Source organism: Channa argus, chromosome 3, assembly GCF_033026475.1.
Source record: "Channa argus isolate prfri chromosome 3, Channa argus male v1.0, whole genome shotgun sequence".
Taxonomy (NCBI): domain Eukaryota; kingdom Metazoa; phylum Chordata; class Actinopteri; order Anabantiformes; family Channidae; genus Channa; species Channa argus.
Window position 1 is genome coordinate 19,076,256 of NC_090199.1, and position 23,037 is coordinate 19,099,292.

The 23,037-nt window shown below is 35.3% G+C and overlaps 1 protein-coding gene and 1 long non-coding RNA gene across 2 annotated transcripts; both read left to right on the plus strand.

Annotated features, from left to right (window-relative positions):
• Nucleotides 1-380: 380 nt before the first annotated feature.
• LOC137124142 (uncharacterized) lies at nt 381-2,748 on the plus strand. The gene is made up of 4 exons (XR_010913921.1): nt 381-535; nt 847-936; nt 1,903-2,003; nt 2,168-2,748. It is a non-coding gene; the product is annotated as an uncharacterized lncRNA (long non-coding RNA).
• Nucleotides 2,749-7,245: 4,497 nt separating this feature from the next.
• Nucleotides 7,246-22,923, plus strand: LOC137123211 (C-type lectin domain family 4 member M-like). The gene is made up of 13 exons (XM_067496582.1): nt 7,246-7,578; nt 9,031-9,153; nt 9,245-9,607; nt 11,955-12,038; nt 17,984-18,076; nt 18,801-18,890; nt 19,085-19,147; nt 19,441-19,503; nt 20,497-20,559; nt 21,309-21,371; nt 21,700-21,842; nt 22,392-22,498; nt 22,584-22,923. The coding sequence occupies exons 1-13, from the start codon at nt 7,443-7,445 to the stop codon at nt 22,729-22,731; spliced, it is 1,539 nt and encodes a 512-aa protein (XP_067352683.1). The 5' UTR covers nt 7,246-7,442; the 3' UTR covers nt 22,732-22,923.
• Nucleotides 22,924-23,037: the final 114 nt, after the last annotated feature.

The following is a 23,037-nucleotide window of genomic DNA, read 5'->3' on the forward strand; positions in this document are numbered from 1 at the left end:
TTTATGTTTCAACCTGACATCACATTAAAACAAAAAGCACATTTTGTCCTTGATTAAACATCCCTGATCTTGATTTTCTCTGTTGCACCTTTAAACTGTAGCACAATTATTCTTATGAAGCTTAACATAAAATTCCAGGTCATATGTTTATTCTTAATTTATCATTGAAACTGGATTGATTACAGAGAGAATAAGTAATTATTTTACACAAAGTTAAGTTTAAATTTCTGTATTTTTAGGATTTTCCAGTTTACAGGTAAAAAAATGTTCTAGCTGGAGCATTAGTACTTAGGTCAAGAAAAAATGAGGAAGAATAACCATGTGGAACATTAGCAAAGAAAAAGAAAAGTATAAAAGAAGAAGTGGCTCACCAATGCATGTCACAATTTTTCCAGGGTTGCCGCCACTCTCCAATTAACACACATGGTCTGTGTCCAAAAAGAGTAACAAGAGATCACTATGGAGTACGAAAATCTACCGGATGCTGTAAAAGCTCCAAAAAGCTTGTCTGCCACAATGATTCCTGCCAAACCAGGTAGTCTTTGCATATTTACATATATATTCAGAATTCCAAGTAAAAAGCTGTATTTTGTCAGTATTGTCTGTATGGTCTACAGACTTAGAGCTGTTTGTTTGGACAATCAAACTTATAGGACATGTGGCATTGTCACGTCGGTCGTGACATTTTGCTCAAATTTATGATTGATTGATTAATTAAATTTAGAGCTGCATTTGACATGTGGATCAGGTTTAACTCAGCTAAAATAATTCAGTAAAAAAAATTAATAATAGTTCTCTCTCACTCTCTGAGTGTATGTGTGTGTGTTTGTGTGTTTCTGCTCTCAGGGAGAAAACTCTACAGACTGGTTGGTGTGAGCTTTGGACTCCTGTGTATCCTACAAGCAATACTTAACATTTCCTTGCGTCTGACTTACAGTAAGTGGTTTGTTTCTCCAACTTTGCCCAGTGTTTGCTCAGACTTTTTGTGGCATTGTGATTGACCAACAGTCAGACAGAGTCACAAGTTTGAGTACAAGAATACGGCTTTCATTTGGGATATTATTGCAGCTTATATGTTTATAGACAGTGAGCTATGTAACTGTATTTCAGTTTGTTTGTGTACTCAAACTTGTATGTGTGTGCTCAGATTTATTTGTCTGTTCTCAGAAGAGTGCATGTGTGTACACAAATCTGTAAGTGTAATAATATTTGTATACATGTAAAATTATGTGAATATGTATTCACTCAAAAGCTAAATATAAATGTGTCATGTCAAAAATGACAATATCTGGTCTTAGACACCTGTAATTAGTAAAGAAGCTTCAACATCCAGGATGTCTTTTAAGGTTTTATTATCTTGCAAGAAAGAAGTACATCGACAGAGTTTCAGTTCTCTATCCTATGCAGTTCTAAACTTCATACATCACACATTAGTTTTATAACTTTCTGTTGCTGGGCAGAACATTCTCCACCCTCAAGCTACTGCTCCCAGCCCTTTTATCCTTTATGGAAACCTTATCCTTTTCAGCAATTTGATAAACACCCTTGAGCATGGAGTGACTCTGGGTCAGAGACAGTGTGGGATGGTCTGCTGCTAGGCAATAACTGACCTTGGAGCAGTCCTGCAAACACTTCAAGACAAAACATATATATAAGACAAAGTTTGAACAACATACAATCTTTTAAACATTCTTCAAAAGTACACTGAGTACAAGTTGCTATTATAACTACGTGAAATGCTAAGTGTAATCATTTCTTAAATCTATTAGTATTTATCTATGAAGTACTGGAAAGCTTCTAGTAAGTACTTTACATGACACCTTGGTAAAAGCAGGGTAATATTTAGTGTTGAATGGTAGACCCTATAGAATAAGTTCTATAATCTCTGTCTTCATAAACAAGAACTTTACAAGAAAATTTCAAAAGCCTACGTGGATCGGACTGTCTTACTGGAATAAACGGAAGTTTTGGAAATGGGTGGACGGCACTCCCCTGAAAAAAAGGTTTGTTATATTACTATTATTTACTTTAATTTAAATCATCAACCTTAAAACTTGTGTGAGGTTTTTGTACCAGGGTTAAAAAAGTAATATATATATTTAATCATTACCATTATTTTACCTTTAATTATTTCATAAGTAAATTTATATTTGTTTATTTATCTAAGTTTCAGCTTCTGGCACACTGGGGAGCCCAATAATTATAATGATATAGATGAAGACTGTGCAGAAATAAGGTTTGATGGCATGGACGGCAGCTGGAATGATATAAACTGTGAAGATCAAAACTACTGGATCTGTGAAAAGACAGTGGCTCTGTGAGTCACTGTACAAAACCTCCCCCTTTGAAATTTCTGACTGTTGTAATTTGACCTCTGGAACTGAGTTCATTTGTGTTGGTTTACTCAAATCTTTAGGTTTTGGCTTACTTATCTTCCCAAGGTCCAAGTAGAGGTCTGCTGAGGTTTGGTCTACTCTGTTTTTATTTTTTTAATATTCCTTGATGCTATGCTTTCCAGTATGTCAGGTTAAGATTCTTTATTGATCTTGTTCATAGTTTATTGTCCGTATTTATTCACAGTTCCCTGGCTTAATTGTTTGCCTCATCTTCCTCTTGGACTATTTTTAAAAAAGGTATTATTATTAATATTAATATTATAGTTTTCTTATTACTACCTTCTGTTGTATCCTTTGAGTGATTTTCTGTTCTTTGTTGGTAGTTGTTCAAATAAAGCCTTGCCTAACTTCACCTCTTATGTCTCCCTGCAATTGGGTCCAACATTGTCTAAACTTTTAAGACAGCTTAAAGCAATGCCAAAGAGTTTCAGAAGCACACTGTACAGATAGCTTTGGCACATCACGAACAAACTAAACCATAAATACAGCTGAGAAGTAAAAGTGCTGCACTAAACAATTACTCAAGTCTTAATGAAGATATTGATCTAGATGTTCAATATTCATAACAAAATTGTGATTCTCCTTGGAGCTCTTATATTGTCCCTTTCAGAACAACGGGGACTAAGTGAAATTGAGAGACACTCTGTCCAACTGATGGAAAACCTTATGTTAATATTTTCATTTTCAATACACATTTAATAATGAAATAATTTTCTTTGCTTGAATTACCAAAATGAGTTGCCAAAATGTTAAAGGTAAAGAAGTTAATTCTTTCAAAATGTGTAAGAGGTTATATAAGTTTAGATTTTATCCCTTATGCTGCTAAACCTCAGTTTCCAGTTTAGTGCACATGGATAAAAATAAACTGCCACTTTGATGGAGGTGTTACCTTTAGCACCGCTTAAAATGATGTCATGGAGATTCAGCAGCACACTGTGCAAACTCAGGTTGCTTTTACACCTTAGGAACAAACTGAACCATCAACACAGCTTAACATCATGGATTATCAACTGACAAATATCTATGGCAATGTGGAGATACCGTCCAGGAAAAGCAGCATAAACAGTTCAGAAGCTATTTATCAGAACGTGTTAAGCCACAGTGAGGAGAAAAGAACTGGACCTGAGTTCTCAGGTAATGAACATATATATACATAAACAGGTACATGTGCACACTACACGTGCATCATTACACATAGGATGTGCATAGAGAATAGTGTTTGTTTTTCATTCTGAGTGCTGCTGTACAGTAAGTCACAAGATAAATGCTGTGTTCCAAACCAAACTTTTTTTTAGTATACATGATATTTAGCTATGTGTAATCAACTGAATGTGTGCATTTAATAAATTGAAAACAAAGTATTTTAAAATATAAATTAACTCTAATCAATTTAGTTTAGTATATGCAATTTTTCACTTTCAAGAGTGACTAAGATATAGTGAGGTCACATTTTTAAAATTTCATACAGTTGTCTTTGCTCAGATACCTCTCAGCACAACATTTAATCTTTCATCGAATATTAAGTTATGGAACACAAACATATCTCAGGTTTAACTGATGCACCAGATCACAGCGTTATTTTTCCTCAAAAAATACATTGTCATGTAGAGCACACGGATCTAATGTAGCACCAGCAACACAAAGTTATTAAATGAAGTACTGAAATATCTGAATTTTATATTTATTCATTTGTATTAAAAAAAAAATATTTTTAACAAAACACTAACAGTACAGCAAAGCTGTTAACTGTACATTTACTTTATGTACTGTATGTAGCAGAAGGCATAGAAATACAACCATGCTAAGACAATACACTTGAGCAAAAATGCGGACAATTTGCAGATATGTCCAGGCAAGTAACATTCACGTTGGTCATCTGATCCCTGTTATGGCTCATTAACCCATGAAAAAAAGAACGTCTGTAAACGATACATAGTCCCATACAATTACAAAAAGTTTGGGATTTAGCTTCCCCCTTCCCCACCTGTCCCTACTCTTTCATTAAATTAATAAAAAGAAATTTAAATAGGCACCGTGTTTTATGTCAAAATAAGGAGTTTTTGCAATTTACACAAAACTGAATGTAAATTGAATTGCTCTGCAAAAACAGTATGTAAGCATGTAGAAACTGGGTTAGACAGTTAGACAGAAGACCAAACACTGGACTCACCATCATCACACAGCTACAAACCCAGAAAGAGGACTCAAAATAAATGTCAGTGTTCAGAAGAAGCCTGTGAGTTCATATGTAAAGGTCAAAACGTCTGGTTCTGTGAAAAGACAGTTGCTCTCTGAGCTGCCATATAAAACCTTTCAAAGCTTAAATTAACTTGCACAAATTACACAGTATTGTCTGTTTCACAAGACTTTGGTGCCATCTATGCACATGATTACAGATATGGCAGCAAGATGCAAAACACAATATAATAACTTAATTGCACTCTTATGTTGATCCATAAGGTTTGGATGATGCAATGAGACTGTATTCTACTCAGGAATTACTCTTGCTTATTTGTTTGTACGAAGTAACTGGGAAGGAAAAGTGCTGCACTAAACAATTACTCAAGTCTTAATGAAGATATTGATCTAGATGTTCAATATTCATAACAAAATTGTGATTCTCCTTGGAGCTCTTATATTGTCCCTTTCAGAACAACAGGGACTAAGTGAAATTGAGAGACACTCTGTCCAACTGATGGAAAACCTTATGTTAATATTTTCATTTTCAATACACATTTTATAATGAAATAATTTTCTTTGCTTGAATTACCAAAATGAGTTGCCAAAATGTTAAAGGTAAAGAAGTTAATTCTTTCAAAATGTGTAAGAGGTTATATAGGTTTAGATTTTAACCCTTATGCTGCTAAACCTCAGTTTCCTGTTTAGTGCACATGGATAAAAATAAACTGCCACTTTGATGGAGGTGTTACCTTTAGCACCGCTTAAAATGATGTCATGAAGATTCAGCAGCACACTATGCAAACTCAGGTTGCTTTTACACCTTAGGAACAAACTGAACCATCAACACAGCTTAACATCATGGATTATCAACTGACAAATATCTATGGCAATGTGGAGATACCGTCCAGGAAAAGCAGCATAAACAGTTCAGAAGCTATTTATCAGAACGTGTTAAGCCACAGTGAGGAGAAAAGAACTGGACCTGAGTTCTCAGGTAATGAACATACATATACATAAACAGGTACATGTGCACACTACACGTGCACCATTACACATAGGATGTGCATAGAGAATAGTGTTTGTTTTTCATTCTGAGTGCTGCTGTACAGTAAGTCACAAGATAAATGCTGTGTTCCAAACCAAACTTTTTTTTAGTATACATGATATTTAGCTATGTGTAATCAACTGAATGTGTGCATTTAATAAATTAAAAACAAAGTATTGTATTATATAACATTTTTCGCTTTCAAGAGTGACTAAGATATAGTGAGGTCACATTTTTAAAATTTCATACAGTTGTCTTTGCTCAGATACCTCTCAGCACAACATTTAATCTTTCATCGAATATTAAGTTATGGAACACAAACATATCTCAGGTTTAACTGATGCACCAGATCACAGCGTTATTTTTCCTCAATAAATACATTGTCATGTAGAGCACACGGATCTAATGTAGCACCAGCAACACAAAGTTATTAAATGAAGTACTGAAATATCTGAATTTTATATGTATTCATTTGTATTAAAAAAAATATTTTTAACAAAACACTAACAGTACAACAAAGCTGTTAACTGTACATTTACTTTATGTACTGTATGTAGCAGAAGGCATAGAAATACAACCATGCTAAGACAATACACTTGAGCAAAAATGCGGACAATTTGCAGATATGTCCAGGCAAGTAACATTCACGTTGGTCATCTGATCCCTGTTATGGCTCATTAACCCATGAAAAAAAGAACGTCTGTAAACGATACATAGTCCCATACAATTACAAAAAGTTTGGGATTTAGCTTCCCCCTTCCCCACCTGTCCCTACTCTTTCATTAAATTAATAAAAAGAAATTTAAATAGGCACCGTGTTTTATGTCAAAATAAGGAGTTTTTGCAATTTACACAAAACTGAATGTAAATTGAATTGCTCTGCAAAAACAGTATGTAAGCATGTAGAAACTGGGTTAGACAGTTAGACAGAAGACCAAACACTGGACTCACCATCATCACACAGCTACAAACCCAGAAAGAGGACTCAAAATAAATGTCAGTGTTCAGAAGAAGCCTGTGAGTTCACATGTAAAGGTCAAAACGTCTGGTTCTGTGAAAAGACAGTTGCTCTCTGAGCTGCCATATAAAACCTTTCAAAGCTTAAATTAACTTGCACAAATTACACAGTATTGTCTGTTTCACAAGACTTTGGTGCCATCTATGCACATGATTACAGATATGGCAGCAAGATACAAAACACAATATAATAACTTAATTGCACTCTTATGTTGATCCATAAGGTTTGGATGATGCAATGAGACTGTATTCTACTCAGGAATTACTCTTGCTTATTTGTTTGTACGAAGTAACTGGGAAGGAAAAGTGCTGCACTAAACAATTACTCAAGTCTTAATGAAGATATTGATCTAGATGTTCAATATTCATAACAAAATTGTGATTCTCCTTGGAGCTCTTATATTGTCCCTTTCAGAACAACAGGGACTAAGTGAAATTGAGAGACACTCTGTCCAACTGATGGAAAACCTTATGTTAATATTTTCATTTTCAATACACATTTTATAATGAAATAATTTTCTTTGCTTGAATTACCAAAATGAGTTGCCAAAATGTTAAAGGTAAAGAAGTTAATTCTTTCAAAATGTGTAAGAGGTTATATAGGTTTAGATTTTAACCCTTATGCTGCTAAACCTCAGTTTCCTGTTTAGTGCACATGGATAAAAATAAACTGCCACTTTGATGGAGGTGTTACCTTTAGCACCGCTTAAAATGATGTCATGAAGATTCAGCAGCACACTATGCAAACTCAGGTTGCTTTTACACCTTAGGAACAAACTGAACCATCAACACAGCTTAACATCATGGATTATCAACTGACAAATATCTATGGCAATGTGGAGATACCGTCCAGGAAAAGCAGCATAAACAGTTCAGAAGCTATTTATCAGAACGTGTTAAGCCACAGTGAGGAGAAAAGAACTGGACCTGAGTTCTCAGGTAATGAACATACATATACATAAACAGGTACATGTGCACACTACACGTGCACCATTACACATAGGATGTGCATAGAGAATAGTGTTTGTTTTTCATTCTGAGTGCTGCTGTACAGTAAGTCACAAGATAAATGCTGTGTTCCAAGCCAAACTTTTTTTTAGTATACATGATATTTAGCTATGTGTAATCAACTGAATGTGTGCATTTAATAAATTAAAAACAAAGTATTGTATTATATAACATTTTTCGCTTTCAAGAGTGACTAAGATGTAGTGAGGTCACATTTTTAAAATTTCATACAGTTGTCTTTGCTCAGATACCTCTCAGCACAACATTTAATCTTTCATCGTATATTAAGTTATGGAACACAAACATATCTCAGGTTTAACTGATGCACCAGATCACAGCGTTATTTTTCCTCAATAAATACATTGTCATGTAGAGCACACGGATCTAATGTAGCACCAGCAACACAAAGTTATTAAATGAAGTACTGAAATATCTGAATTTTATATGTATTCATTTGTATTAAAAAAAATATTTTTAACAAAACACTAACAGTACAACAAAGCTGTTAACTGTACATTTACTTTATGTACCTTATGTAGCAGAAGGCATAGAAATACAACCATGCTAAGACAATACACTTGAGCAAAAATGCGGACAATTTGCAGATATGTCCAGGCAAGTAACATTCACGTTGGTCATCTGATCCCTGTTATGGCTCATTAACCCATGAAAAAAAGAACGTCTGTAAACGATACATAGTCCCATACAATTACAAAAAGTTTGGGATTTAGCTTCCCCCTTCCCCACCTGTCCCTACTCTTTCATTAAATTAATAAAAAGAAATTTAAATAGGCACCGTGTTTTATGTCAAAATAAGGAATTTTTGCAATTTACACAAAAATGAATGTAAATTGAATTGCTCTGCAAAAACAGTATGTAAGCATGTAGAAACTGGGTTAGACAGTTAGACTTTTGGTGGTGGTTAAGTCTGGGTGAAAAAAGTATTCATGTCAAATATGAAGATGTTATCACTATATGGATCAAGCAGTTAAAATATAGAGCCCACTTTGACTGTTTTTAGAATGAAGGTGTAAAAACTGAACTGCACTGAAAAATGATGGGCATTTGTTTGGAGAGATCATAAAAATATACAGTAACCCCTGAGGACATTATATCCAAAGGTATACAATGAAATAAACTGTTATTGATATACATATATATATATACATATATATATATATATATACATATACACACACACACACACACACACACACACACACACACACACACACACACACACACACACATATATATGTGTGTGTGTATATATATATATATATATATATATATATATATATATGTGTGTGTATGTGTATATATATATATATATATATATAAAATTGCTAAATTGCTAAAATTGCTGATTTGATTTTATTCAAGATGGAGATGCTGATGTGGAAGCAGTTGAAAACGGAAGGAAGAGCACATGCAGAGCTGCTGCAACGTGTCTTGGTCTGCTGTGTATTCTCCTCTTGGTTGGACTCATAACTGTGGTTTTTCTATGTGAGTAGAAATTGTTTTGTGTCAATATACTGATAAAACACTAAAAAAAACTTTTGGTTATAAGCATTTTATTCGTTTATATGCCAAACAGTTATAAAGCTGGAAATGGACAAACAGCTGTTACAGACCACATTCAACAACCAGACCAAAGATATGGACCAGATACAGACCAGTTACAACACACTGTCTGGAGAAAAAAAACAGTTACAGGCAAGTTATGACAACCTTAATAAACAAAGGGACCAGCTACAGACCACGCTAAACAGACTGTCTAGAGACAAGGACCAGCTACAGACAAGGTACAACAACCTGATTAAACAAAGGGACCAGTTACAGACCAGTAACACCAGATTGTCTGGAGAAAAAGACCAGATGCAACGAGATAATGAACAACTTCAAAAAAGATGTCAATCCACGAGCAAGGACAAGCATGACCGTCAGAGAAATCTTCAAGGTTAAATTATTTTATTTTTAAAGTTATCAAAGGTCATCAATCTGGTTCAGAAAGGACAGTTATATGCAATGACAATGGCAGACAAACCAAGCGTTGTTTGTCATTATCAAATCAAAATAATTAGGCAGAAATTGTTGAATTTTGTGATTGGCTAGAACTGTGACTATCTCTGCAGTGCTTTCAGTGCTTTTCTGCATGTCGGACTTCACAGGAGACATTAAAAACATTGTATAACATGATGTGTTAGGGGTTTGTTGTCTGCAGCTGACCTCTGCTTTAATGAACTTTCAGTTTTAGAAGAGTTTCAGCTCACTGTGCACACTTTCAGCCCTGTTACTTGCTTTAGGCTTTTCAGTAAGCATTTTTTAAATGACAGACTGTGACTAGCTGATGATCACAGTGGAGAATGACACCGCTAAAAGGCTAGATCATTTCCTCAGAATTTGGCAGTGCTCAAAAAGAACTGGTGAACTCACCTCCATCATTTAGAAATGCAGAAAAATGTTGCCACACTATCATGATGATAGTGTGAACTAGATTTTCTTTTCTGTGGCCTATTTTCCCCAATCTAAATGTCAAACAGGGCATAACCAGAGCTGTCAGGAACTAACTTGCGAGTTTTATATCACCATTTCTAAGGGAAAACGTACACCTCCTGATTTCAGGGTCGACAGAAGTTTACAGAAGTTTTTTTATTTTATTTTATCATTATTTTTGCTGTTAATATTTTATCCTTATATTATTGAGCAATGTCAAGTATCATGTATCTCTGCCGTAATATTTTAATAAATGCATAATAAAACTAGTCTAGATTGCCTAAAAGATGACTCCTCTTTGAGTAACCTATTACCACACTGATCTCCTCCTTGTACATCCAGGTAAGAAATGTGAATAGTGCAGAAAGTAGAAAGCTCCTGGAAAAGCTGATGACTGGGCCTCAAACTCTGCTTTTGAGTGGATTTACAGCTGTGGAAAAAACACTAGTAGTTTGTCTTCACCAAACAATAAACTAACCGGTAACATACAGAGTTCAGTTGAAGGATAATTGCAAACTTAGGAAAACACCATTATTCTCTGACTGAACTGACCCCCGAGTTCAAGAAGAAGTTTTTCAATGAATTTTTACGACTGACGCCCTTCCTGTCACAATCCTTTCATTTGTATGTGGGCTCTGGACTGGCACCAGGGTAGCCCTTGGTGGCTGGGCGGGGCTGCACCTGGTGGGGTGGGATTTGAACCTCCGGACTTCTGCATACCAACCCAGTGTTCTACTATTAGGCCCCTAAGTTCAAAAACATAATTATGATGATGAATTGATTCAAACTCATGATCATCATATATTAGTTAATCCTGCCAGTGACCCTTCACTCACAATAACAAAAAAAAACTTGATAAGAAGTCTGTGGCTGTGTCAGCAAATCAGCTGTGATAAAAGGAAGAAGGGAGTTGCTGTTCAACTTCATCAAACTGCAGACGATAAAATGTCGACGAATTGCTCAGAAGACAGAGGTGAAATGGCTGCAGCAACAGTTGGTGAGTATACAATCAACTAATAACTGCATTTTGGAGCATTTTTTTCAATATGAATAAAAGACACAAGAAAGAGGAAGGGAAAATAAGAGGTTACAGCTCTTATTATGACAGGTTAGTAATACATGACGCATTTACAGATAGCTGACTTTTAAAAAAGCTAAAGTACTAAATTCACCAACTGAATTGTGGAAACATGTGGTTTAGTGTGTTATTCCCCATGTTATTTCAATTTGTGTGTGCATGTGATTTTTGCCTTTAGGGAGAAACACATACAGACTGGTTGCTGTAAGCTTTGGAATTCTATGTACTTTACAGATTACTCTCAACATTACCATGCGTCTGCTCCTCTGTGAGTTGAAAATTGTTTCTGTTTAAATATATTTTAACGGTAAGAATTTGGCTTCTTTCTGTCTATATGGAACTCGGGTTTTGAAATCAATTTCATGCACATGATTTATTGATCTTGTCTCTGATTGTAATTTCTCTGCTCTAAACAGTGGATATATTTCACTTTTTTCCACAGTGAGACACTATGTATATTGATAACAACTCTAGTGTAACTTCTCATCACAAAACAGAGGCTTTGTAGGGTCATAAACATGTTCCTTTTTCAGACCAAGACTCTCTGAATATGGAGGCTAGTTTAAAAAACCTCTCTGAAGAATGCAATGAGTTACGGAAGAAGTTGACAGTATCTGGTAATGATGACAGTTAAAGTGTTGACGCCAAGCACTGTTGGTTGATCTACCATCTATCCAATCAGAATATCAGCTTTGTTGCGCAATTCATACATTTCGATTTTCTACTCTTTTAGAGAGGGGAAGTCAGAACATTGAGGCTAATTTTAAAACCCTTACAGAGGAGCGAGATGAGCTGAAGATGAGGCTGATTGACTTTGGTAAGTGTGAAGGGGAAACTCCCTGCAGTGTTTTCATACTACTGGCCTTTACATTCACTTTAGTGCTTTGTATTGTAATCTTAACCTGTATTTGGCCCATTAGTCTACATGCAATAACCCATAATGTGCAAAAGGTCAAAAAAACTAAAACATCACAACATTTGCTGTGTCTCCAAATTGTGATCAGGTGCATTCTGTTTAAAGTTTTTTTTTATATCTATAAGGTCCCACTCAAACTGCAACAAAAATCCAACTATAAAGTTCATGAACTTTCACAATAACCTTTTCTGGTGAGGAACAGATTGACAGACGGGTGTAAAACAATTTATAAAGTTCTGAATGTTCCCAGGAGCACAGTGGCCTCAATAATTTTGAATTCACCAGAAGCTTTCTGTTAAACCAAACCGAGGAACCGGACAAGAAGGATCTGGGTCAGGAAGTTGGCCAGGAAGAGTCCTGTGACGGAGCTTCAGACTTTCTCTGGAGAGATGAGAGAACCTGGCAGAGACATATTGTGTAACGATGTGTTGACTCACATTTCAAAACAAATTGTAACAGTTAACAGTTTTAATGTGGCAACATCTCAAATCTCTAAACCAGCCTCTGGGGTAGCCTCTCTACTCAGAATGACAGCTTTCCTGCAGAGTCACACATTAAGTCTTTCTGCTTTTATTTTCAGATAAGAACACTCTGGCCATTAAAACTCTTACCCAGGAGCGGGATGAGCTGAAGACTAATGTAACTAACTTTAGTAAGTATGTGAGAAAAAGGTACACCAATAGCAGTTACGCTTTCTGTGAATCATGTCTCAAACTTGATCCCATTAGCGGAAGACTGATGCCTTCAAATGTGCAGTTGTTTTAACCGACTCAACATTTTCTGCTGAGTGAAAGATAAAAGAGGCGATAGGTGTATTTTTTAATAAGCTGTTTGAGTGAGATTTCAAACGAACTAATATACAAAGTGGTTTTAATCTGAACCGATTAGAGTGTTAAACTATTTTAATACATTTACTGTAATTTGACTATGAAATGAAATTATTTAGTTTGTAACGTATGTCATTGATGGATGGTCACAATATTTTGTACAGATATTTCCAGGTGACTTTTTAAATTCTTTGCTACCTTGGTTTCATTACTTGTCTTTTATGTTTGTCTATATGTTCTACTGTATATAGTCCTTATGTTCTTGAATGAATTTTGTAATATTCTTTTACACTTCATACAGTCTAATGAATGTTTGCCTGAGTGTGAATTCATTTCTCACTTCATTTTCCTGAGATATTGAGGATTTTTCTTATTTCTTTTCAGTCACAGCATACTGTTTTCAACAAGAATGGGTGTATTTCAGCGGTAGTGTGTATTACATTTCTTCTATTACGAAAACCTGGAAAGAAAGTAAAAGTGACTGTGAGCAAAGAGGTGCACACCTGATGATTATCAACAGCAGAATAGAACAGGTAGTTTGTTCACTGTCTCATATATTCTAATATGTGTAAGACAGAAGCATAATGGTGACAAATATAAGATAACTGAGGAAGATTTAAATGAAATGGTAATGCCCAGTGTTATTGGTGATCTTTTCTCCCTGTAGAGTTTCACAAGACTACAGAAGGATAATATGTGGATTGGACTGACTGACACAGAGAGAGAAGGGACATGGAAATGGGTTGATGGGACTCCACTGACAACAAGGTTCACACATACCCAGTCTTAGCAAAAGCATTTGTTTGAGTACATCAAGTACAATATAGTGTATAAATTGATCCTGGGTCAACTTAAACATGGCCACACTAAGCATTTCTGAGTCCAATAAATGTTTCATGGGTTGTGTTCCTTCTGAAAACATTTGTGTAAAGGTTTTGTTTGTTTTGTTTCAGGTTCTGGGCAAGTAATGAGCCCAACAGTTATGGGAAAAAAGAAGAAGACTGTGCAGAAGTGAGGTATCATGGAAACGAGAACAACTGGAATGATGCACCATGTGATCAACAAAACGTCTGGATCTGTGAAAAGAAAGTGCCTCTGTAACTCAGCCTCCAAACTCACCAGACATCTAAAGTATATAAAACTCCAACTTCTTCTGTTTTGACCTGTTCTAAGTCCATATTTTTTAAATGGATAACACTGCATTTTCGTACATATGGGGAACAACTGCACTTTCAAAAATGAATAATGAACGCCTGCTTAGAGAGAACTTCTCTGTTGCACAATCGCTCACTATGACTTCACTTTCTTTTCCTGTACTGACATGAAATCTATTTTAAAATTCCAGACAAAAACTAGAAATATCAACAGACAAGTTAAACATTAACCTAGCAATGATGTTGGGCACATCTACAATACCCCAGCTCCAACAACCTTAGAGGGTAGTGCTTTAACTTTATTTAGCCAAGGTCAGACCAAAAGCTTAATTCTCTCACAAATGGATGAAGAGAAAAAAATAAAACTTTTGTTATATTATTAGATAAAAATGTAAGGGAATTAACATGATGTTTCAATGTTGAATATTGATAATAGGTTATTGTGAATCTGATCATACAGTAAATGTCAGCATGGAAATTAATACTTGTGGTGCATTGACAATTGTACTCAAATTGTGGAATTTGAAACTGAATATAAATGAGACTATAAATTCTTCACAATACTTAGAGACATTTGCCATTAATGTAATAAAGGAAAAAACACTCAAGACAAGACAAATACAAAGAAGTAGTACAAAATGCCTATAAAAGTAAAAGCTAGAAGCAGTAAAAGCATATATCTGTACAGCTTGAAACATTCTGTTATTAAGGGTGTGGATAAGGGTCTGGTCATTTGGTTGTTCTGATTAACTTGGCTTTTTAATGTAAATGTTCTAATGTTCTAACGTAGAATGTAGTTTAAGTGCTTGGGTCCCTGTTACAAGTGCATCCTTTCCTTTTTATTGTTTTTATTACTTCTAATGTTTCTCTTTACTGCCTACCTTCCACAGAAATGTTGCCACATCTCAGTTTATATTGAGTTTATTTGAGGTTAGATTTGGTTTACTATGGATTATTTGGGTCAATCCTGTGTAGGTTAAGGCTTTAAATCAGGTCTTTAAATATATGCTAATTAGTTCAATAAAGACAAAGATAATATTACCAATAATCCAATGTTCTTTGGCAACTTTTGGGAAACGTAATATTTCTTTTAAGATGCCAAAGCATTTCATGGCCCCATTTTTAAAAACTCAATCAAAGGTATAACTTACTGGTGCAGACATATTTAGACAGAGTATGAAAAAATCAATTTAAGTCAATTGAGAAAATCTTAAATGGCTGCTTGAGCTGAAATTTCTATCCATTTTTGCAACAAATGTAACTGTGGTATTTGAAACTGTATTGAAATTTCTTTCAAAGTCGAAGATTCTTCTGAAATAGTTGAAGTAAATGAATAAATGTTTTTTTTGCATAAGTTGAGGGAGAGTGTTTTGATCAAAGACGGTGATGGTACTAAGTGCAGGTGGTTTAATGGAAATGAGTGTGTATTTCTGCAGGGACACACACGTTCCAAACATGACGTACTGTACATGCTAAAATGATGATGCTCTAACAGAAAATTCTCATCACCAGGCCCCCAGTGTGTAATTGAGAAATTTTTTTTTGTTTTTTTTGAGTTGTAGAGAATTTTGCAAAGACTGAATGTCTTTCTATTATGATACCCTGGGAACAGTAAGCTGACCTCACATGATAGCAGATAAGTGATGTTGTTTGTTAGGAGTACTATTATTGTTCGAGGAACCCAATGCAAACATTTGACAACTTGCCTGGTCCTCTGTCCTGGTCCAGCTGTCTGACCAACTTTTAAGACAAATCTGAGACAATATTACACGATTCAAAGTAATTTAAGACAACTACATGTAAATTCTACATCACACATTTGGGCTTTTTTATCCCTGTAATTCATATTTTAGTATGTGAGAGGGCTGATTTTTTTTAACTCTTTCAATATAAGTTAGCATTGACTTCTGATTTCATGATTACAACAAAGTTACTTTTAAAAACTCTCTTGGAAATCTTTCCATTAAATTTATCTGCAGTTTGAACTCACAAGCCCCATTTAGAGAATGAATAATGTTGTGCTCCAATCATTTGAAACATAGATTGCATCATAACATGTATTGTATTTACCGTTGCTCCTTCTACACTTCAAGCTCAGCAAATGCTGTAAAAAATTTGATTTTAGTATTTTTATTTTTAAAAGTCTGGAAAGATAAACTTTGACCAAAAACAAGTTATTGTAAGTAGAGTAATGGTCAAAATTCATGTTCAGATTATAATAGATATCAAAGTGTATCAAGGCCATTTAGTATAAAACCTTTGCAGTTCTATAGACAGCGACTTTTGCCTTCACTTGCCAAAATCAATTAATTTGATTTTCATCTTTTCTCACTCAAGTGTACAAACACAATCCTGTAATTATTTATGTACCTTTACTGTCAAACTTGCCTGATACTGTCAGCTTCCTCTGTATCCCATTTCTCTCCTCAATGAGGTTTTTCAGGCTTTTTCCAATGTGAGGTGCTGGACCAGTCATGGTATGATAAATTAACTGTGGTGGATCGCTGCGATGTAGTACAAGGCATCAACCAGTAGAGGTCAGAAGAATCTATCACTTTCAAGTGATTTCTGGGCTTCATTTCACAGATACAGCTGTGGAGGAAGGGGAGGAATGGTTTGTCTTCACCAAACAATATAGTAAAACATCCAGTAAATTGTCTTGGCAGTGGACATAATCTCATTGTGTTGAAGGATCATTGGAAACCCAGGAAAACTCCATTATTTTCTGAAGAAACCAACCAGTTCAAGAGGAAGTTGAAATACATAAGTACATTTAAATGATTCATATTAACAAAATGTGGTGAGGAAGTGCTCAGATGATGGTCAAATGAAGATGATGGTAAAATGACTGCAGCAACAGCTCTCTATATGAATAATAGACAGTTGAAAGAGAAAGCGAAAATAAGAGGTTACAGCTTCTATAATGGCAGGTTTGTAATGCATTCACAGATGGATGACTCTCTTCGAAATAGCTGAAGTACTAAATTCACCAACTCAGGAGATTCTAATCAGCAAATGTCAGAAATAAATGGTCGAAACCACTGGTTTAGTGTGTTATTTCCTGTTTCGTTCCAATTTGTGTGTGTGTGTTTGTGTGTGTTTGCTGTAATTGCATACGGTCAGTACATCCATTGGTAATGACTTATTTCGTTAGATGGTTTCATATGCTGATTTGACTGACAGAGTGTTCTAGATGTAGTACAGCTTCCGTTTATTGTACAGTGCAATTTATACAGCATATACACAGCAATATTAACCAGAAACAAACATTTTCCGTTTCTATGAAGATGGGCACATCTACATGGACTCTGCTCCAACAACCTTAGGTTGTAGTACTTAACCTTTATTTAGCCATGGTTTGAAAAATTGTCAGGAGAAAAGGTTAATTTGTCTACTCGGGGGGGAAGGAATTAAGAGATAGTAAAGCATATTTCTGTTTGAGAATAGTTTTTAAGTAGCTCAAAATCTGATCAATTGGGTGGTCTGGTTTGCTTGGCTTTTTGATATAATTTATACTTGAAGTGCTTGTGTCACTATTACTGTTTAGTTAGTCGTTGCATTCATGCAGTGTATGTTACAGATCAGTGTCAAATATGATGATTTGCATTGGAAGGTAAGAAGGGTGTGAAGACCCTCGACTTTGTAGGGCCATGAATATGGCTCTGCGTGGTTATAGCTGCAAAAGCAGTCAAAGCTTGACATTTGACATTTTCTGAGATATGGGACAAAAAACAAGTTTCCTAAGAAACAGGAAGAACATACAAAAGGGGAAGGAGGTCAGATACTAGCAGCATTCTGAGAACAAAGAACGATTAAATCTTTATTCAGACTACATAGGGTACACTAGGGTGGGTAGAGATATAAGAGTTCACTATGGAAATGGCAAACTTCCATGATGCTTCAGCCAGGAGTAGGGGCCTAAAGACTTGCACTGGTAAAGATGGTAAAGGAATGAAAGGTACAGTGTCTTTCTCAAACTTTGTTTTTGTAATGTTTTTGTCAGGTTACTTTCCAAACACATTTACATTTTCTTTTCAGAATAAACAGCACAGAAGTGCTAATAGCTAAGATGTTGGCTATTAAAAATCTATGCCCATTTTTGTTTTGCTTTGAAGTCACATTTGATCAAACGAGTTTCCATGAGTTCCCAAGTCCTTAAAATCACCACTCTAATACAGTTTAATATAAACATAAAGTCTGTGTGGTTTTGGTTTTTGACTGAATCGCCCAGTGTATGCTTAAAACTAAAATATTAATATGTTAAATTTGTTTTTAACTCTAAAATTGTAAATATGTGCATGTATGTTCTGGTTAAGTACTATGATTTTAGGAAATTTTAGCAAAGTGTAGCCCAAACCAGTAGCCTTGTAGATTCCCTCCTCTTCATCCCAAAGATAATACAAAAGACTTTGCTAAAACATTGAATATTTCTGAATTCCCAAAATATCAGTATGCTTAACTACACTATTGGGAGCCATCGCATTTATTAAGGAAATAAGACAGAAGGACTAACAACCCAAAACATTGTCTCCTGCCATGGCTACAGAGGCTTCAAATGTTTTTCTGTACATTGTGGAAATACTCTGATTCTGTGTGTGTGTGTTTTTCTGTGTGTGTGCGTGCGTGTGTGTGTGTGTATGTGTGTGTGCACGCACAATTATTTGTGGTATTTTTGCCTGCAGGACAGATATTTCATAGATGGGTTGCTGTGAGCTTTTGTCTCTTGTGTATCCTACAGGCTGCTCTCAACATAACCCTCCGTCTTGCTCTTAGTGAGTTGTCTTAAATAATTGTTATTTCTACTGGTTACATTGCCAACTCTTTTTTTATAACAATGGCTCTTTGAGTTGTAGCCGTCACATATTTAGAGTGCCCTCTACAAAGCTATTAAAGATTCTTGCATTACAACTCTGTTTTATTCCAATTGTGGATATAACTTGCTAAATTATGGCCATCTGTTCTCCAGGTGTTGGGAGCAATTGTAAAAATCTCAGTGACGTGAAAGAGGAGTGGAAGAGGATCAATACAAGTAAATATGATCTTAAATCTACTCCAAAAATCAGGATCAAAAGGAGAGTAAGTCCAATAGTGTAGAAATATCAGCATACAGTTTTGCTTTGTAGGGCTGGATTGGACTTCAGCATTAAATAGTAGATAATAGGTTGTATAAAAGAGAAACTATAGTACACAACTATCCAGCAGTATTTACAGAATGGGGCTGTGTGTAAATACTAATTGAAACCAGTCTCCCAGTCATATGGACATTCAGTTCTTATTGTTAAAATGCTCTGATTCTGCTGTAATTCCTTCTCAATGCGGCAGCTTTACAGCTAAACTCCTTTACTAAAGAGCTGGACAACCTACAGAAACAGCTGAATTTTAATGGTAAGATTGCAAATATATATGCTTGTGCATTTAGAGATTTCTGTTGCTACATATGCAGCATATGAGCTAAAGTGCTCCAATTTTCACACAAGCCCTAAAACAAAGCAGAACCTACTTAAACACATTTTTATACACTAAACTTTAGTATTGTGGTTTGTTGCATTCACTAATACTACACTGTGTTGCAAGTTCCCTGCTGTCTTCAGGAAAAACCTTTTTATGCTACATGGTTTCTTAATTCTTGTTCTTGCTTTTATCACATTCACTGTTAATTTTAAAGCCTGAAAAGTTTTTTTGTTTAGGCAGTGTTTTGTTCGTAGAGTCTATCTCCCTCTATGGTCAATCTGCAGGTCTGACCCACCTTGCCTGGAATCCCACATTTCTTTGCAAAGATATTCACTTATATTCCTTAGAAAATTAATGCACTCAATCTACATGCTTTGTTGCAGTTGGCTCAGTGGGTTTTCAAGGACAGTCAGTGTGTTCATACTCACAAGTCCCCCACCATTTTCAGTAGTAGTTGCTCTGTGACTGCTCTGGGTGCTGTTGACCCGTGGACATCAGCACACAGGAGGATGCTATAGAAAAGGAAAAAGAAGAAGCAGTTCACTATTATTTGTCAAAACTTTAGCGTTTCAGGCATATGAATAAACACAGGACCTTCAAGCAAGTTCCTGGCTCCTCATATCACGGTGGTTATTAGATTTTGACAAAGTCTAAATGCAAGCAGGAATAGTTGAGTGCATAAAAAAGATTCAGAGTAAAAAAAAAAGCAAAATCTGAAAAAGAAATTGTGACATTATATTTGTACTCTAACATTTAAAAAGATGTTCTTGAAAGAAGAAATACACTGATAACTGGTAACTCACAAACAATGATATTAGCTACTGCAAGAGAAGCCTTAAGTTTCCTAGACATTAACCTGGGGTTAGTAACCAGATTAACCTATTTGATCACAATTATCTCTTATGATTCTTTCTCTCTAAACATCAGCTTCCCAGAAGACGGTCCTGGCTAAAGAGAGAGATGAGTTGAAGAGGAAGCTGGATGACTTTAGTAAGTTTGTGGATCATATTTTAAGATGAATCTCATTGCACAAATCAGGAAATCATTTTGTGCTATGTTGGCTAGATTTCATTCACACACAGTTTATAACATGTCAAATTGACAACAGCAAATATTTGCAGAAACAAGGGAAATAAGCCTGTAATCAGCTTTTTGATTAAATCAACATTAGAGTGCTATTAGAAGAACTGTTTAAAGAGATGCAAGTCCAAGTTGACAGATAGGAAAGATTTTTCGTTAAGTGCATAGTAGAGTCAGTTTTTGCAGTTTCCCTTTATTATGGATATATTTACAATATGTCTTTCCTCTATCGACAGTTTGCTATTATTCGTCAAAACTTTTGCGTTTCAGGCATACGAATACACACAGGACCTTCAAGGAAGTTCCTGGCTTCTGATATCACAGTGGTTATTACATTTGGACAAAGTCTAAATACAAGCAAGAATAGTTGAGTGCACAAAAAAGATTTAGAGTAAAAAAAAAAACAAAATCTGAAAAATAAATTGTGACATTATAGTTGTACTCTAACATTTAAAAAGATGTTCTTAAAAGAAGAAATACACTATTGTCTCATACTGAGAAGCGTTAGTTCACATATAGATAACTGGTAACTCACAAACAATTATATTAGCTACTGCAAGAGAAGCCTTAAGTTTCCTAGACATTAACCTGGGGTTAGTAACCAGATTAACCTATTTGATCACAATTATCTCTTATTATTCTTTCTCTCTAAACATCAGCTTCCCAGAAGACGGTCCTGGCTAAAGAGAGAGATGAGTTGAAGAGGAAGCTGGATGACTTTAGTAAGTTTGTGGATCATATTTTAAGATGAATCTCATTGCACAAATCAGGAAATCATTTTGTGCTATGTTGGCTAGATTTCATTCACACACAGTTTATAACATGTCAAATTGACAACAGCAAATATTTGCAGAAACAAGGGAAATAAGCCTGTAATCAGCTTTTTGATTAAATCAACATTAGAGTGCTATTAGAAGAACTGTTTAAAGAGATGCAAGTCCAAGTTATGACAGATAGGAAAGATTTTTCGTTAAGTGCATAGTAGAGTCAGTTTTTGCAGTTTCCCTTTATTATGGATATATTTACAATTTGTCTTTCCTCTATCGACAGTTCACTATTCCCAAAAAGGATGGGTGTATTTCAGCGGTAGTTTCTATTATGTTTCCTCAACACAGAAAACTTGGACAGAAAGTAGAGATGACTGTCTGGAACAGAATGCAGATCTGATGATCATCAACAGCAAGGAAGAACAGGTGGGTGTATAATTCTGTGGCTGTGTAGACGCATCTTCGGACACCCTGATGTTGTGGGGGCTGGCCACAGTACTCCATCAAAAATGTTTAATGATTACATTTTAGGGTTAAAATGAGACTCTCTTCTGGCTTTTGACTGACTGAAAAACCCTAATGTAAATAATGTGCAGTGTGTACAGTAGGACAGCATGCAGTGCAGGGGACCTTGAAGACCAGAACTAAGAACCACTGTGTTAAACAGTATACACAAATACACAGGCTGTGAGCTGTTGTATTTTGAAACTGGCATTTATTCCTGCAGTTTCAGAGTAAATTTATCTACAGCTGAAATCCAGAGCTGTGATCACATTGCTGGAGCTAACAGCTAATTGGGCACCTTGCATGTACATGTTTCTTCTATTAATCTAATATTACATTTGTGATTTGTGCAGTTTTAGCCACATAAAAAACTTTTTATGTTGATCTCCTTATTGGCTCCCTTTACTTTTGAAATCCTTTTTTACCTGAAAGATGCACACTCATTAATTACTATTTCTCTATTTAAACAAGAATTTCTCCAGACAATTCCAAAAGGTCATGTGGCTTGGACTGTCTGACAGAGAGACAGAAGGCGTGTGGAAATGGGTTGATGGGACTGTGCTGACAGAAAGGTTCAGGTAAACATTTATTAAAATAAATCAAAACTGCTTTCACTTTATCTCTGCTTTCCTTTTAAAAAATGTGTTTGTGTTTGTGTTTCAGCTTCTGGTCCTCTGGGGAACCTAACAATTACAATGGAAGAAACGAAGACTGTGGAATGATATGGTACTATAACACAGAAGACAGCTGGAATGATGGAGTATGTGAAAATGAAAACTTCTGGATCTGTGAAAAGAAAATGGCTTTATAACTCATACACAGTAGAATATCATCTACATAACATGTTTAAGATGTGTACAGGAAATTAATCTATCTGCATCATTTACAGTTCACAGAACAAACTGAAGCACGGTTCAGCAAAGGAGAACATTGGACACATGTCCAAATTTAGCTTACAGAAAATTACCAAATATCTTGTAATTCATATCTAAATAAAGCTGACTGGTGATTACAGTAGGTGTTATTATTGTCTCAGTGCTTCTTGCATGATCTCATCCTCTGTGTAATTCCTAAAATTGCGGGTACAAATAATCAACAAAAAAAGATCAATACAAAT